The following is a 12354-nucleotide window of genomic DNA, read 5'->3' on the forward strand; positions in this document are numbered from 1 at the left end:
TGTTGCCTTGACAGATAAGGCTTCCAAATCAGGACTTTCAGCTCTATCCTCATATCCAGCTGCCCCCTGGACCTTCTCCACTTAGATATGTCAAAGGTCCCAAAGTTCAACGACCTTCTTCCCTTTGTGCAACTTGTCTGTCTCCGGATGTCCTGTGTTGTGTAGCCTGGTCACCGTAGCCTGCGGATTTCCTCTCACAATGTGCTCCTTTTGAGTCTCTGTTGGGCTCTCCCATTTGGGGCGCGGAGGATAGTATCTAACTCAGCAACTCCACAAGGCATCCCCCAGGAAATCTTTCCTGACAGTCTTTCACTTCAACTCTAATCACAACTGTTCACAACCACCTCTCACGGGACTTCTGGTGGCTTCCAAATGGCAAACTGTGCCGCCCATACAAGGTTGTAAGATCCCAGTGTCAGGCCCCATGTCACTATCTGGATCCCAGTGCTGGATGCTCACAGAAGGGTGGTATCCACATGCTTTTGGTTGACTGGTTGTAAAGCTGCTGAGATGTCCTCAGAGCCTGCTAATCAGGGTAAATAGGTTCCAATGAAAGCAACTTGCTCTATCTCCAAGTGCCAGGAGTTTCTGTTGACCCAATCACAAACCCTTACTGTAAGACAGACCTTGGCAGTCACATGTCAAGCCCCAGGTGATGCCCTGCTCCCTCTTGGCCACAGTTGACTGTAGCTGCCAAAAGAGCCCTCTTGGTGGCTGGAAGTGATCAACCTGACAGAAATGTTCATTTACCAGTGGAGTCTACAGACACCTTCCCAGGAAGGTGAATTGGCAAGTCTGGAGAACTGGCTGTATAGAACCAGAAACAGACTTGAAGTCATGAAGAGGGGGCGTGTTGTTCTAGCGTGCCAGGCAGATTATGGATAGAGACCCACAGAGCAGCAGCCGGGTGGGCAGCCCTGGAGGGATGCTTTCTTGCCAAGATCTCTAAAGGCCGTTGGTATGTGTACACAAGGCTGAAGCTGGTGTAACCTGGGTCCTCACAAGGCCAGGCTTGTGCAGTGAGGTTACCACCATCTTTCCCGCTCCAATGGGCTCCACAACTTAGGGTTACATCTTTTATTTTTTTTTTTAAATATATTTTATTGATTTTTTTACAGAGAGGAAGGGAGAGAGATAGATAGTTAGAAACATCGATGAGAGAGAAACATCGATCAGCTGCCTCCTGCACATCCCCCACTGGGGATGTGCCCGCAACCCAGGTACATGCCCTTGACCGGAATCGAACCTGGGACCTTTCGGTCCGTAGGCCGACGCTCTATCCACTGAGCCAAACCGGTTTCGGCCTTAGGGTTACATCTTATCAAAAGTACTTGACTAGGCCTGGATGGTGTGGCTCAGCTAGTTGGAGCATTGTCCTGTATGCTGAAAGGTGGTGGGTTTGATCCCTGGTAGGGATGCTTATGGAAGACAGCTGATCTGTTTCCCTCTCATATTGATGTTTCTCTCTCCCTCTCAAAAAAAAAAAAAAAAAAGAATACATAAAAAAAAAAAAAAAAAGAGCTGCAACTACAGAGGGCTGTCCCAGCACTGTGTCTCCTCAGGCGCCAAGCCTCCAGAGACATCCTCCTGGATGCTGGTCTTCACCCAAACCCAGTAAGGTGTACAAAGGAGGAAGGTTTGGTTAGCCCTGAATTCTCAGTCTTTCTTGCCTGTGGGAAAGCCCCTTCACTAGCAAAATGATTACAACTCACTTTTATTGGGGTGGGCCTGCTAATCCCTCCAATCTAGGACTCTGTACCGTTGGGCTAGCCAAGGCTGCTTTGGGACCCTAATCTTTCCAGGCTAAAGTGCATCCTTGTCTGACCGTCTAGCACTCATGGCAACTGCTGTCAGCTGCAGGATGGCCTTTACCCCTCCCCTTCTTAGCTTCTCATGCAGCTGGATGATGCAAATGTGATTCTGTTCCTGCAGTTTGTAAGGCTCATGCAGTCCACAGGCCTGAGGCTTGAGGATGAGGCCCTGCCGCCTCCTCCTCACTAACCACTGCACTCAACTACAGGGAGTAGCTTCCAATTTCCAGATGTGCCCCCACCCAGAAGGCAGAGTCCCACATACCCCAAGGTAGGAGGCAGTAACCACTAATTTAGAGAACACCCCTCCCCACCCAGAAACCTTTAGGACCCAAATTGGTACCTTGTTAATAAGTTCATGTACTTCAAAACACTTTCTTAGAAAGCTATCTCCGTTTCCCTTTCTCAACGAAAGATATATGCGGTATCAGTTATGTAACTAACTACAAGCATACCCTGTTTTTACTGTGCTTCACAGATTCATTTTTTACAAATCGAAGGAAGGCAAAGACCCTTCACCATCAAAATGATTACAATTCACTTTTATTGGGGTGGTCTGCAACCAATCCTGTAGTATCTCTATATACTTGACATCTGAATTCCCTTGGTAAGTGCCCATAAAGAGTTCATGAAATCACATTAAGGCAGAGACCCTTTCAGTTTAAAATCAACTCAAGTTGCAGATCAGGAACACAAGACCTAAGGAAAGCCACTGACTCTAGGTAACAAGCAACATCGATTTTTGAATAGGACTGGCAACTGCAGAAGGCAAAGTCCAACACAAATCCAAAGCAGCAGCTACAAAACAGGGCACATTTCAATAATCCAGCATCTTATGAAAATCAACATTAATTTTAACATTGAAGCAGACACACGTATAATTTTAACATTGTTTTAATCAAGTAATGTAGCAGTTTAAAACAGGGAATTTTAAGACAGTTGAATAGAGCAAAGTGAAGGATCACTCTATTAGGATAGCCTCTGTGAATAAAATTTTTATGTGGATTTCAATCTATTGGAATTTTGGCACGACTCAACACCAGTCTATGCCAAAATTTTATTTAGTGTTTAGAAGCCCTAAACATAGTTTCCTTCAGATTAAAAGAAAAACAAAAAACAACAAAAGTCTCTATAACAGAACCTCATTAGCTTGACACCGGGTATGAGTGCAACCTGGCCTATGCCACCAGTATCTCCTATAGGATGTCAGATAATGAAAGCAATTAGCCAATGGCAAAGAATTTGAAACCTAGGTGAGATGTGAATTTGCAAAACCCTTCTCTTTGGTGTGACAAAGCACATTCCCTCCAGATATAGTTTCTGTTTCACTCTCATCAAGATCTATCAAAAGGCAGCTGGAGACTAATTCATTCTCTCTCCAATAAAATTACTAGATTTTAATTTCTTAAAATATCAAGCTAACAAGATTTTATTATACCAAATGTTTGTATAATTTCAATGTGAAAAAACTTTTACATACATTTGTTAAGGTCTCATTATAATCTGAGATGGATCAAAGAAAATCAGAGGTGAATAAAGAAAGCCCATGCTCCAAATAAAACGAATCCTGTGATTCTTGATTCCCATAGAACACTTTTTATGGAAAGAAATAACTGCAATAATTTCTCAAAACCCTTAACAAGTGAATTTAGATATTTTTGGGGAAAGAATTCGCAAGTTATTTCCAAATCTAAAGACCTGGATGGGCTGGGCCAGGCCCTAATCACCTGTATTCAGTGGCCATCACCAGACTTCATGAGTGTCTAACTATATTCAATGTGAAATAAAAGACACCCAAGTCTCCTGCCAAAATATAGGCTGACTTAGAAGTACAATTTTAGTTTTCTTTTTAAATAAGACATTTTTTTGAGAGGGGAAAGAAAAAATCAAGCTTGAGACAGAGCAACACTAATTTTGGCAAGATAGCAACCAAAACCTGTATGTCCAAATGTAAAAGGCATTCAAGAATAAGCCATAGTATTAGGGAAAATCCACACTGAACAAAACATACAGTATAAGTCTAAACATTTTGAAATTGTAATTTAAACCGTAAAAGCTGAAAAATTATGCTGTTTTTTGCTAGAGATTAAGTGCACCTTTTTCTTCTTCCCCCAAATAAAATCATGGAACTATCTAATCAGATCCTAACGCTTGAGCTTTCTCTCAGCACAAAGCAACAGCTAACATAGACATAAAATGCTCATTTGTTAATAATTCCCCTGGCTCATCCAACTTGCAATGCATATGACTTCAAAGACTACAGTTTGGGGCAAGGGTATGTGAACTGGGAAAAAAAATTCAAGTTTCAAAACCTGCTCTTAAAATTAATGTATAGGACACTCAAGTCGTTTTCCTCTTAGTAAGATGAAGGTGTTGTACTGCCCACCCTGGCATGGTAAGAGTGTACACGACCAGATGCCAGTTTGAGGGACTAGAGATAAGACTTAAAAAGTACTGTGTTTCTTAATGGCTGAATAAGGTATTTAAAAATACGTTTATGCTCACACTCTGCTAAAGACCTGCTTACAGTCTCAGCACCTAACAGTTTCTAACAGGCTCCAAGAATCCCTATCAGGTTAAATGATGGTACAGTGTTTTTAAAAGGAGCCAATTGTTTCAGCAGCTTAAGTCATTCAGAGCCAAAAAGTTTAAGAATGACCAAAATCAAATCTTTATTTTTATAACTGTATAAATGTGATCCAAATGTGTCCACCACTAATTTTTCAAAAAGAAACATGCTATAAATAAGCAAACTACATCTGTTCACTGATATGTGTATGGACTCCCGAGGTGTCTCATTGGGGCTTAATTACAGACCACTCACAGCAATACGTTTTTAGCAGAAAGTGTAGCATGATGTTAAGCCATGTTAGCTTTTGCACATACATGTTGCACTTCTGGCTGAGGATGCAGAAAGATTCTTAGCATTACAGATAAGCTGGGCTGCACCCACCCCTTTAAATGGCATCAATATCAATGTCATCATCCTTGTTGTCAGACTTCACAGCTTCCACTTTTGGGACACTGGCAGTCTTCGAGTACACCACCTGATAAAACAAGTATTTTAAGTCCGTGCTAAACAAAGAAAATGGCCTCGATGCATCCCCACTTCTTCATTTACATCCCCCCACCCCCCAATAAGCTCGCTCCACAACCACCAAGACCTTGTTCATTTTTACAGACCACTAGCACCTCTATATGCAACCTGCAGTACTTAAAACTTACATTGGAAATTCTGACATTTATTTGAAATGTCTGGGGATATGAGATTCCCATCACCCTTTATACTCAGAATTACTCTCCAAATTATTGAGACATCTTATTGCCTCAATCACCCAAATTTGCCTTTTTACAATTCTCAAGCACCCATCACTATCACTAAATTTAACTCTCCCCAGTGCTTACCTCAATATTCTCATCTTCGTCTTCTTCTTCGCCACCAGAAGATTCCTCCTCTGCTTCCTTCAACCACTTGATAAATGGTTCTGCTTTGACACGAATCTCTTTGGCAAGTTCTTTTGAAACATATTTCTTTGAGGCCTAAAGAACATTAGGTATAGTTTCCTTAAGTTTGAAGAATTTGAAAAAATGAGTTATTTATATAGCTCTCAGGGGACTGGGTCATACTGTAATCTTGAATCAACAAAATACAGATATTCCACAATAAAGTATCGAGTGTGAATAGCTTCTTATTACTAGCAAGAATAAGGTGGGGAATGGTGGGGAATCCCCTCCATGTTACGTTAGTCAAGCAGAGGAACTGCATTTTCATGTACGTCTAAAGAAACTAAGTATGAGAAGATACTTGAAGAGCCTGTTTGTACATCCCCCACCTTTTCGGACCAGCTGATGATGACCTCTTCCTCCAAAAGGTCTGCGTCATACATTTCCTTCAAGATATGTGGAATCTTGGCGAGCAGCTGAGCTTGATGCATTGCTACCACACACTCCAAACCATGAAGGAGGTAACGTTGAGCTTTTTTATTGTTGTGACAAAACTGCAAATAGATTATCTTTGTGTTAACAAGCTTTCACAGATGTTCTAAGTTGGTAATTTTAACATCCAAGTACATTCACTGCCTTAGGATTGTTCCTTAAAGATATGGCCCCTAACAGTGGCTCAAAATGGTCAACACAAGAACTCTGCATCACTTTATCTGTAAGAGACCATGTGCAGTTTTCAGACAGTCCCATGCTTTTAAGGCACATCAATTATCTCCACTTTCAGGATGACAGAGAACAAATGAGCAAGAGTTAAAGTGATGTTCCCAAGGTCACACAGCTTTAATCTCATTTATGAATCTCAAATTTGCTTACTCGTAGGAAATGGCGCCTGTATTTTTTAATCTGTTCTCTAATCTTCTCATTAAAAAGAACTTCAGTCAAAACAAGAGGTCCCATAGCTTTTACATCCAGTCTTTCTGCTTCAGCAACAATTTCTTTGTCCGATGAGTCGATAATACCCTCTTCTTTCTTTTTCTGCAAATAAAAGCAATTCAGTGAAACAGAGACACGTTTTGCTCTAGAGATATAGGTTAGTCCCTACTCTCATGGACATTTCCTCTAATTTGACAGTTTTAAGATTTCTATGATCAACAGCAGCCAGAAATAGTGCCTGGGATCACACCCAAAATATATGTGAACTAACAAATAGAAAAAGTAAAAGCCTTGCCATTTGAAGATTCAAAGGATTCCATGAAAAGTTACTTGACAAGTATCAGCTTAAAATATTTCACAATAGCCTGAAGTTATGTTGAAGCTGGTTTTATTGATCAAAGAAAAAACAAACCAGCCAGCATGGCTCAGTGGTTGAGCTTCCACCTGTGAACCTGGAGATCAGTTTGATTCCTGGTCAGGGCCCCTAACAGTGGTTCAAAATGGTCAACACACAAAGAACTCTGCATCACTTTATCTGTAAGAGACCATGTGCAGTTTTCAGATAGTCCCATGCTTTTAAGGCACATCAATTATCTCCACTTTCAGGATGACAGAGAACAAATGAACTTGATCACCAATGTGGGGTATGCAAGGGGCAGTCAATCAATGATTCTTTCTCATCATTGATGTTTCTCTCTCTCTCTCAAATCAATAAAAATATATTTAAAAAAAAAAGTCTAACCGCTCTCAAAGCAAGTATTTTTACCTTAACAAAATCAAACAGGATATTGACCCGTTCTTCAACAGTTCTTTCCAAATCATCACTGAGTGTTAGAACTTTTGCATGGTCACTGATTTCATCCATTCTGCGCCTCTGAGCTTCCTCAGTTGTGTCCTCCCCCCAGTCATCATCCTCTTCTTCTTCCTGTTTACAAGAGCAAAGATGAGTGACCAAAGCCCTTAAAATGTAAAAAATGAGCCCAGCCAGCATGGTTCAGTGGTTGAGCATCAACCTATGAACCAGGAGGTCATAGTTTGATTCCTGGTCAGGGCACATGCCTGTGTTGCAGCTTCAATCTCTAGCATGGGGCAGGCAGGATGCAGCCAATCAATGATTCTCTCTTATCACTGACTAGAGTCCCAGTGCACAAAATTCATGCACTGGGGGGGGGGGGGGGGAGAGAACCAGGGGCGGGCGGCAGGTGTCCCTCAGACCCGCCTGTGCCCCCTCACAGTCCAGGAACCCTGTGCGGAGCAGCAGGCCTAAGCCATCAGTCAAACATCCTTAGCAGACATTTTTAGCGTAGCTGGGGAGGCAGGCAGGAGGTTCCTGCCACCACCACTACACTCACCAGCAGGCAGCTTCTGCATTGAGCATCTGCCCGCTGGTGGTCAGTGCATGTCATAGCCAAAACCAGCTCTGACATCCCCTGAGGGGTCCCAGATTGCAAGAGGGCACAGGCCAGGCCAGGGTCCCCACCAGTGCACCATCGGGGCCAAGGAGGGACCACGGGAGGGCTCTAGGGCATGTCCAACCCATCTCAGTCCAGAGGGTCTCACTCAGTCCAGATCAGCCGGACCCCAACAGCAAGCTAACCTACTGGTTGGAGCTTCTGCCCCCTGGTGGTAAGTGCATGTCATAGCGAGCAGTTAAGTGGCCTTAGCATATCATTAGCATATTATGCTATGCTTTGATTGGTTGAACAGTCAACTGGATGCCTGGGCACTTAGCATATTAGGCTTTTGTTATATAGGATGTTTCTCTCTCTCCCCCTCTCCCTTCTCTGAAAACAATAAAACAACATTTCTTAAAAAATTCAGGGTTTTAGTTAACATCAAAGTTCATTTTCCCTTAGATTAGGTTTACCTCAATTCAATCAACCCCACCTGGCACCCAAAACACTGTTGTGGTTTATAATATTTCTGCTCACTATAACCAAATTTATTTCACACAATCCAAGTGCCTACTACACCCTCAATACTGCACTTACCACTGCATGTGGAGGGAGACTGATTTCATTTGGTGGTGGTGGTGGTGGTGGTGTCTCACTGCTGGACACAGAGCCATTTTCCTTGTCTTTGCCCTTCCTATTTTTCTTTTCTTTTTCTTTCTTTCCTGTACCACTGTCACTATTCTCTACCAGGAAACAAAAAAGTAAAGTTTAGTATCACGGCTTATTCCACACCTTATCACCCCCATCATAAACATTTAAAATCCTGCTTTTTGTTCCTGAACCCTCCTCGGAGAAAACCAAACACACTGCTACTTAAAATTTGAAGAGGATTCACAGACCAAATTCATTCACTGTATTCAGGTTAAAAATGGAATGTTCCAAAATATTAATGGTACTGTCAAGATTAAGATGAAGTGATGACTCAGAAGACCCAGCATTCATGACCCTCTTCCATCACTCATGAAGTTGAACAGGGGCATAGCTGAACTGCACATTAGCTCACCGCCAGAACACTGTCTAAGTCTATATAACGGCTTGTCTCATAGAGGAGAGCACCGGAATAGGTTAGACTTTGTTGCTGTAGCAAGCTCAAATTGTGTCAGACAGTGTCGATCATCTGCCACAGAGTGTTGCTTGCAATGCTCTAAAGCCACTTAAGCTTAATGAGCTAACAAGCCCTCCAGTCTCCTTATGTTTTACAGCAACAAGAAAACTTCCATTTTCTTTCAAAGAATCAGTAGCTTCACAGTAAGATCTTGGAAGTTCATCAGGAAGACTTACCAGGTGGGTTTTTGAGAATGAATGTGCAGAGTTTATGATGTGTGTCAAGCATGCCTCGATAGCCACAGGCTTTACAAGAATTACCTATTGTTTGCTTCTTTGGATTGACATGCTGCCAAAAAAGTAAAAACAAGTATGTCATCCATAACATATGATGAAAATTCTGAGAAAAAAGTGTGAAAAGATCTAACCAACAGAAAACATCTAAAACACCAGCTTAACATTCAAAACAATTATTTTCCACAAAGTGATCTACTTCAAAAGTCACTGAGTAATACTGTCAACAAATAAAATAACAAAAGTCAGTATGTGAATATCTCCAAAATTTACAGGTTTTGTGTTACACTTCCAATTATGTCTGCTTTGCCTTGTCAAAACATTAGTTAGTGCTATCACAGGACTGATCACAAAAGCAGGTATTTAGTTTCTTCTTTTATTGACAAAAATCTCAAAGACACTCACCAGCTCTGTTTCAGGATTCTCACACTCAGGACAAAGAACAAATTTTTTAATGAATCCATCCAACATGTCTTGCAGCTTATTCGCCTCATGAGATCCATTGACAATGTAACGGTCATTCTTAACATCAAACTGGGTCTGTGCTCCCAGCTCACAACCAAAATATTTGGTGGGATCTGTTTGGGGGGGGGGGGAAAGTTTGATCACAATTAACTAACCTACTCAGCTAGATGTATACAATTATCACTCCCTATGTTTTTAAATTATTGGGTTAAAAAACGTGTTGCCTACATATTTTTTTGTACTAACGACATTAAATCAGTTGGCTTTAAATCCAAGGTTCTACTTAACCTTTACACTAATTAGTACACAATCCAGGCAAGATCTGCAGATCCAAGTTGGTCATTACTGTCTATGCCTTTCAGACTTCTCCAAGAGGCATTACTTACACGTTGGAGGCCGATTAAGCGCCTTTGCAACGTCAACCATGTTGACTATAACTGTCTTGATTCCATTTCCTTTGCCCTCAACCTAAAGGAAATAAGAATTTAATTTTGCACTGTCTAGCCAAGAGAGACAACTTTAAAGAAATCTACGAAAAGAGCTTAGGACTTGTTACTAAAACGAAGAAAAGTTACCACCTTGGCAATCAGACGGGGCATCTTGTAGCGATAGAACTGGTCTGACACACTGCGGTTGACGTTGACAGACATTTTGGCTTATTAGTGGCTTTATCAATAAGATGAAGAGATCTTTGATTGCAACTTTTTGGTATCTTCTGTCTGGAGAAGAAGGGATGACATAAACGACTGCAAGACTTCTCGGTCTCTGACATGAAAAAGTTTTCGCCACTGAGGCTGTAAGCTCCTTGCTTGTATGCTATATTCCCCCAATACAGGTACCAATGGCTGCGCAACAGCTCTGGAAGAGAAAGGGGAGAGAACACACAAGCCCCCACATTTAACAGGACTCCTGTATGCAACACGCACCCTATGTCCTAGTTAATTACGCCCAAATTTCCAGGGTTAAAAAGCACCCGAGTTCACGCGAAAACGAGCGTTCTCTGACACAGGACACCTGTAGCAACATGGAAGGTCGCCACCTGATTAAGACGCGACCAGGAGGAAATGCCAGACTAAAACAGCGAACTGCCTCAAGCTGCCGCGGACTCCCGGGACGGACCCCGCTCCGCATTTCAACAGTCGGCTTGTGTGCAGCGAGCGGCCTGCTTTCCCAACTAATGAAACCTCTCCTCCCCCGAACCGGGCCGGTACCGGCACCGAGTCTGGCACACCGCCCTCCCCACGAGCTACCGGGTGAAGACGGCGGACTGTTCTCTACACCGTCCCTGCGACAACAATGCCGACTTCGCAGAGACACTCCCACAACAGCCCGCACACGAGCTCCCAGCGCGTGAACGGCCTGCGGAGGACGCGCCCGGCCCCGCTCGCGCAAACGCGCCTGACCTGACCTTCGCTCCCGTCCCCGCGGCCGCGAGCCCACGCGGTCCCGCCGTGGGAGGGCCGTTCCCCCCGGAGGCGGACGCCGCGGAGCCGCGACATGGCGAGGCCTCCCCAGGGCGGCAGGTGGCCCGGGCCGCGACCGCCGCGCCTGTGCGCGGAGCCATCCATCGCGGCGCGGGGGGACGAAACCCGACAGGGGGCGCCGGCCCGCCACCCCGCCCCGCGCGATGACTCACAAATGCAGCACCGAGGCCTGACTCAGCCGCGCGGCGCGCTCCCGGGGGCGGGGCGGGGCGGGGCGGGGCCCGGGGGGGAGGCGCAGGACCGGGGGCGGGGGGGGCGCCCGCCCGCCGCCCGAACTGCGCCACACGCGCCGGGTCACGCGGCGCGCCGCCATCTTGTGCGGCCGCCATCTCCCCGCCGGCCCGCGCCGCCCGCCGCCCGCGGACTCACCGTTTTCGTCAAATAAAGACATAAACCCAACGCTGCTCGCCCGGGACTGGGATGAAGTGAGGCGCGCGTGAACCCGAGTCCGAGGAGGGGCGGCGGAGGAGCGCAGCGAGCAGCGGCCGGGCAGGCGCCGCCGAGCAGCGGGGAGGGGCTGTCCCAGCGACGTCCGGGGTCCACACCCTTCAGCGCCCGGGGCCTGGCGACCTGGCGCGGAGAAACGGCGCCGTGAGCCACGGCCGACGGGGCGCCTTCCCCGCCAGCCAGCGGCCCGCGGGGGTCGAGGGGGCGGGGAGGGCTGGGAAGGGGGCGCGGGGCCGCCAGTTCGCCACCGGACTCACCTCTGGAATGTTCTCGCTCTGACTGAACAACGCCGCCGCCGCGCTCAAGCTACCCTTGGCCCCAGTGCCCGCCCCCCGCGCCAGGCGGCACATCCCATTGGCGGGAGGCCTGCCCGACCTCGCTCGTCATTGGCCTGCACGCCGCGCACGCCGCGTCCATCGCGCCCTTCCCCGCCCCTTCTGCTTCCGGAGGCTCCACTCGCCGCCTTAGCCGGCCCCCAGCCGGGGTCCCGGCTTCCTCCACCTGCCTTCCCCTCCCCTGCGTTTCCCGGAGGCCTTCGCGGTCTCGCGAGAGCGGGCGCGCCGCGGCGGGGCGAGGGGTTCGCCCGCGGGCCGCACTCGGTCGGTTTGGCCGGGGGAAGATGGCGGTTGGCTCCCCATCCTCCCCTCCCCCGCCGGCGGGTCCTGGCCGCGTTCCCACTCGAGCTCTCCCCGCGGCGGATGCGCAGCCTCGTCCTCCCGTTCCCCGGGGTCCGCTCGAGGGGAAGAAGTTGCTTGGTCTCCCTATTTCCGCGGCCTGGGCACCGGGGGTAGATTGGAGCGCCCGGGGCTTCCACCCTAGGCCCGCCCGGTCCCCTCCCGGGCTCGGGTCTGCGCGGCCGCGGCGACGTGACCCACCGAGTCCCCGTGACGGGGGCGTGAGGCCGGGTCACTCCTCCGTCCCCTGCCACCGTCCGCCATGCTCCCCCGGGCACCGCAGCCGCCCGGCCCACACACCCGG

At 46.8% G+C, this 12354-nt stretch overlaps 1 protein-coding gene across 3 annotated transcripts; it reads right to left on the reverse strand.

Moving 5' to 3' along the window:
* Window positions 1–2337: 2337 nt before the first annotated feature.
* On the reverse strand, window positions 2338–12030 carry EIF5 (eukaryotic translation initiation factor 5). 3 transcript variants are annotated; one of them, XM_081086054.1, is made up of 12 exons: window positions 11634–12030; window positions 11299–11499; window positions 10024–10303; window positions 9832–9913; window positions 9386–9558; window positions 8924–9035; window positions 8180–8325; window positions 6955–7113; window positions 6129–6290; window positions 5645–5809; window positions 5217–5351; window positions 2338–4858 (listed from the first exon to the last, which is right to left on the reverse strand). In XM_081086054.1, exons 3-12 carry the CDS (start codon window positions 10093–10095, stop codon window positions 4769–4771), a joined length of 1296 nt encoding a protein of 431 aa, XP_080942180.1. In that variant the 5' UTR covers window positions 10096–10303; window positions 11299–11499; window positions 11634–12030; the 3' UTR covers window positions 2338–4768. The 3 variants fall into 3 exon arrangements, with proteins under 3 accessions (XP_080942180.1, XP_080942182.1, XP_080942181.1); XM_081086056.1 differs by having other exon boundaries at window positions 10024–10164; window positions 11634–11857; XM_081086055.1 differs by lacking the exon at window positions 11299–11499 and having other exon boundaries at window positions 11634–11696.
* Window positions 12031–12354: the final 324 nt, after the last annotated feature.

The sequence above is a fragment of the Myotis nattereri genome (assembly GCF_964212035.1).
Source record: "Myotis nattereri genome assembly, chromosome: 1".
Lineage (NCBI taxonomy): Eukaryota > Metazoa > Chordata > Mammalia > Chiroptera > Vespertilionidae > Myotis > Myotis nattereri.

Bases quoted from the DNA above. Each gene is read 5' to 3' on its own strand.
- EIF5 (XM_081086054.1), bottom strand. From the start codon at position 10,095: ATGTCTGTCAACGTCAACCGCAGTGTGTCAGACCAGTTCTATCGCTAC. The intron at 9,914-10,023 runs GTGGTAACTTTT...TATTTCCTTTAG, and splicing joins TGCCCCGTCTGATTGCCAAG to GTTGAGGGCAAAGGAAATGG. The intron at 6,291-6,954 runs GTAAAAATACTT...TTTTATTTGCAG, and splicing joins TCCTGTTTGATTTTGTTAAG to AAAAAGAAAGAAGAGGGTAT.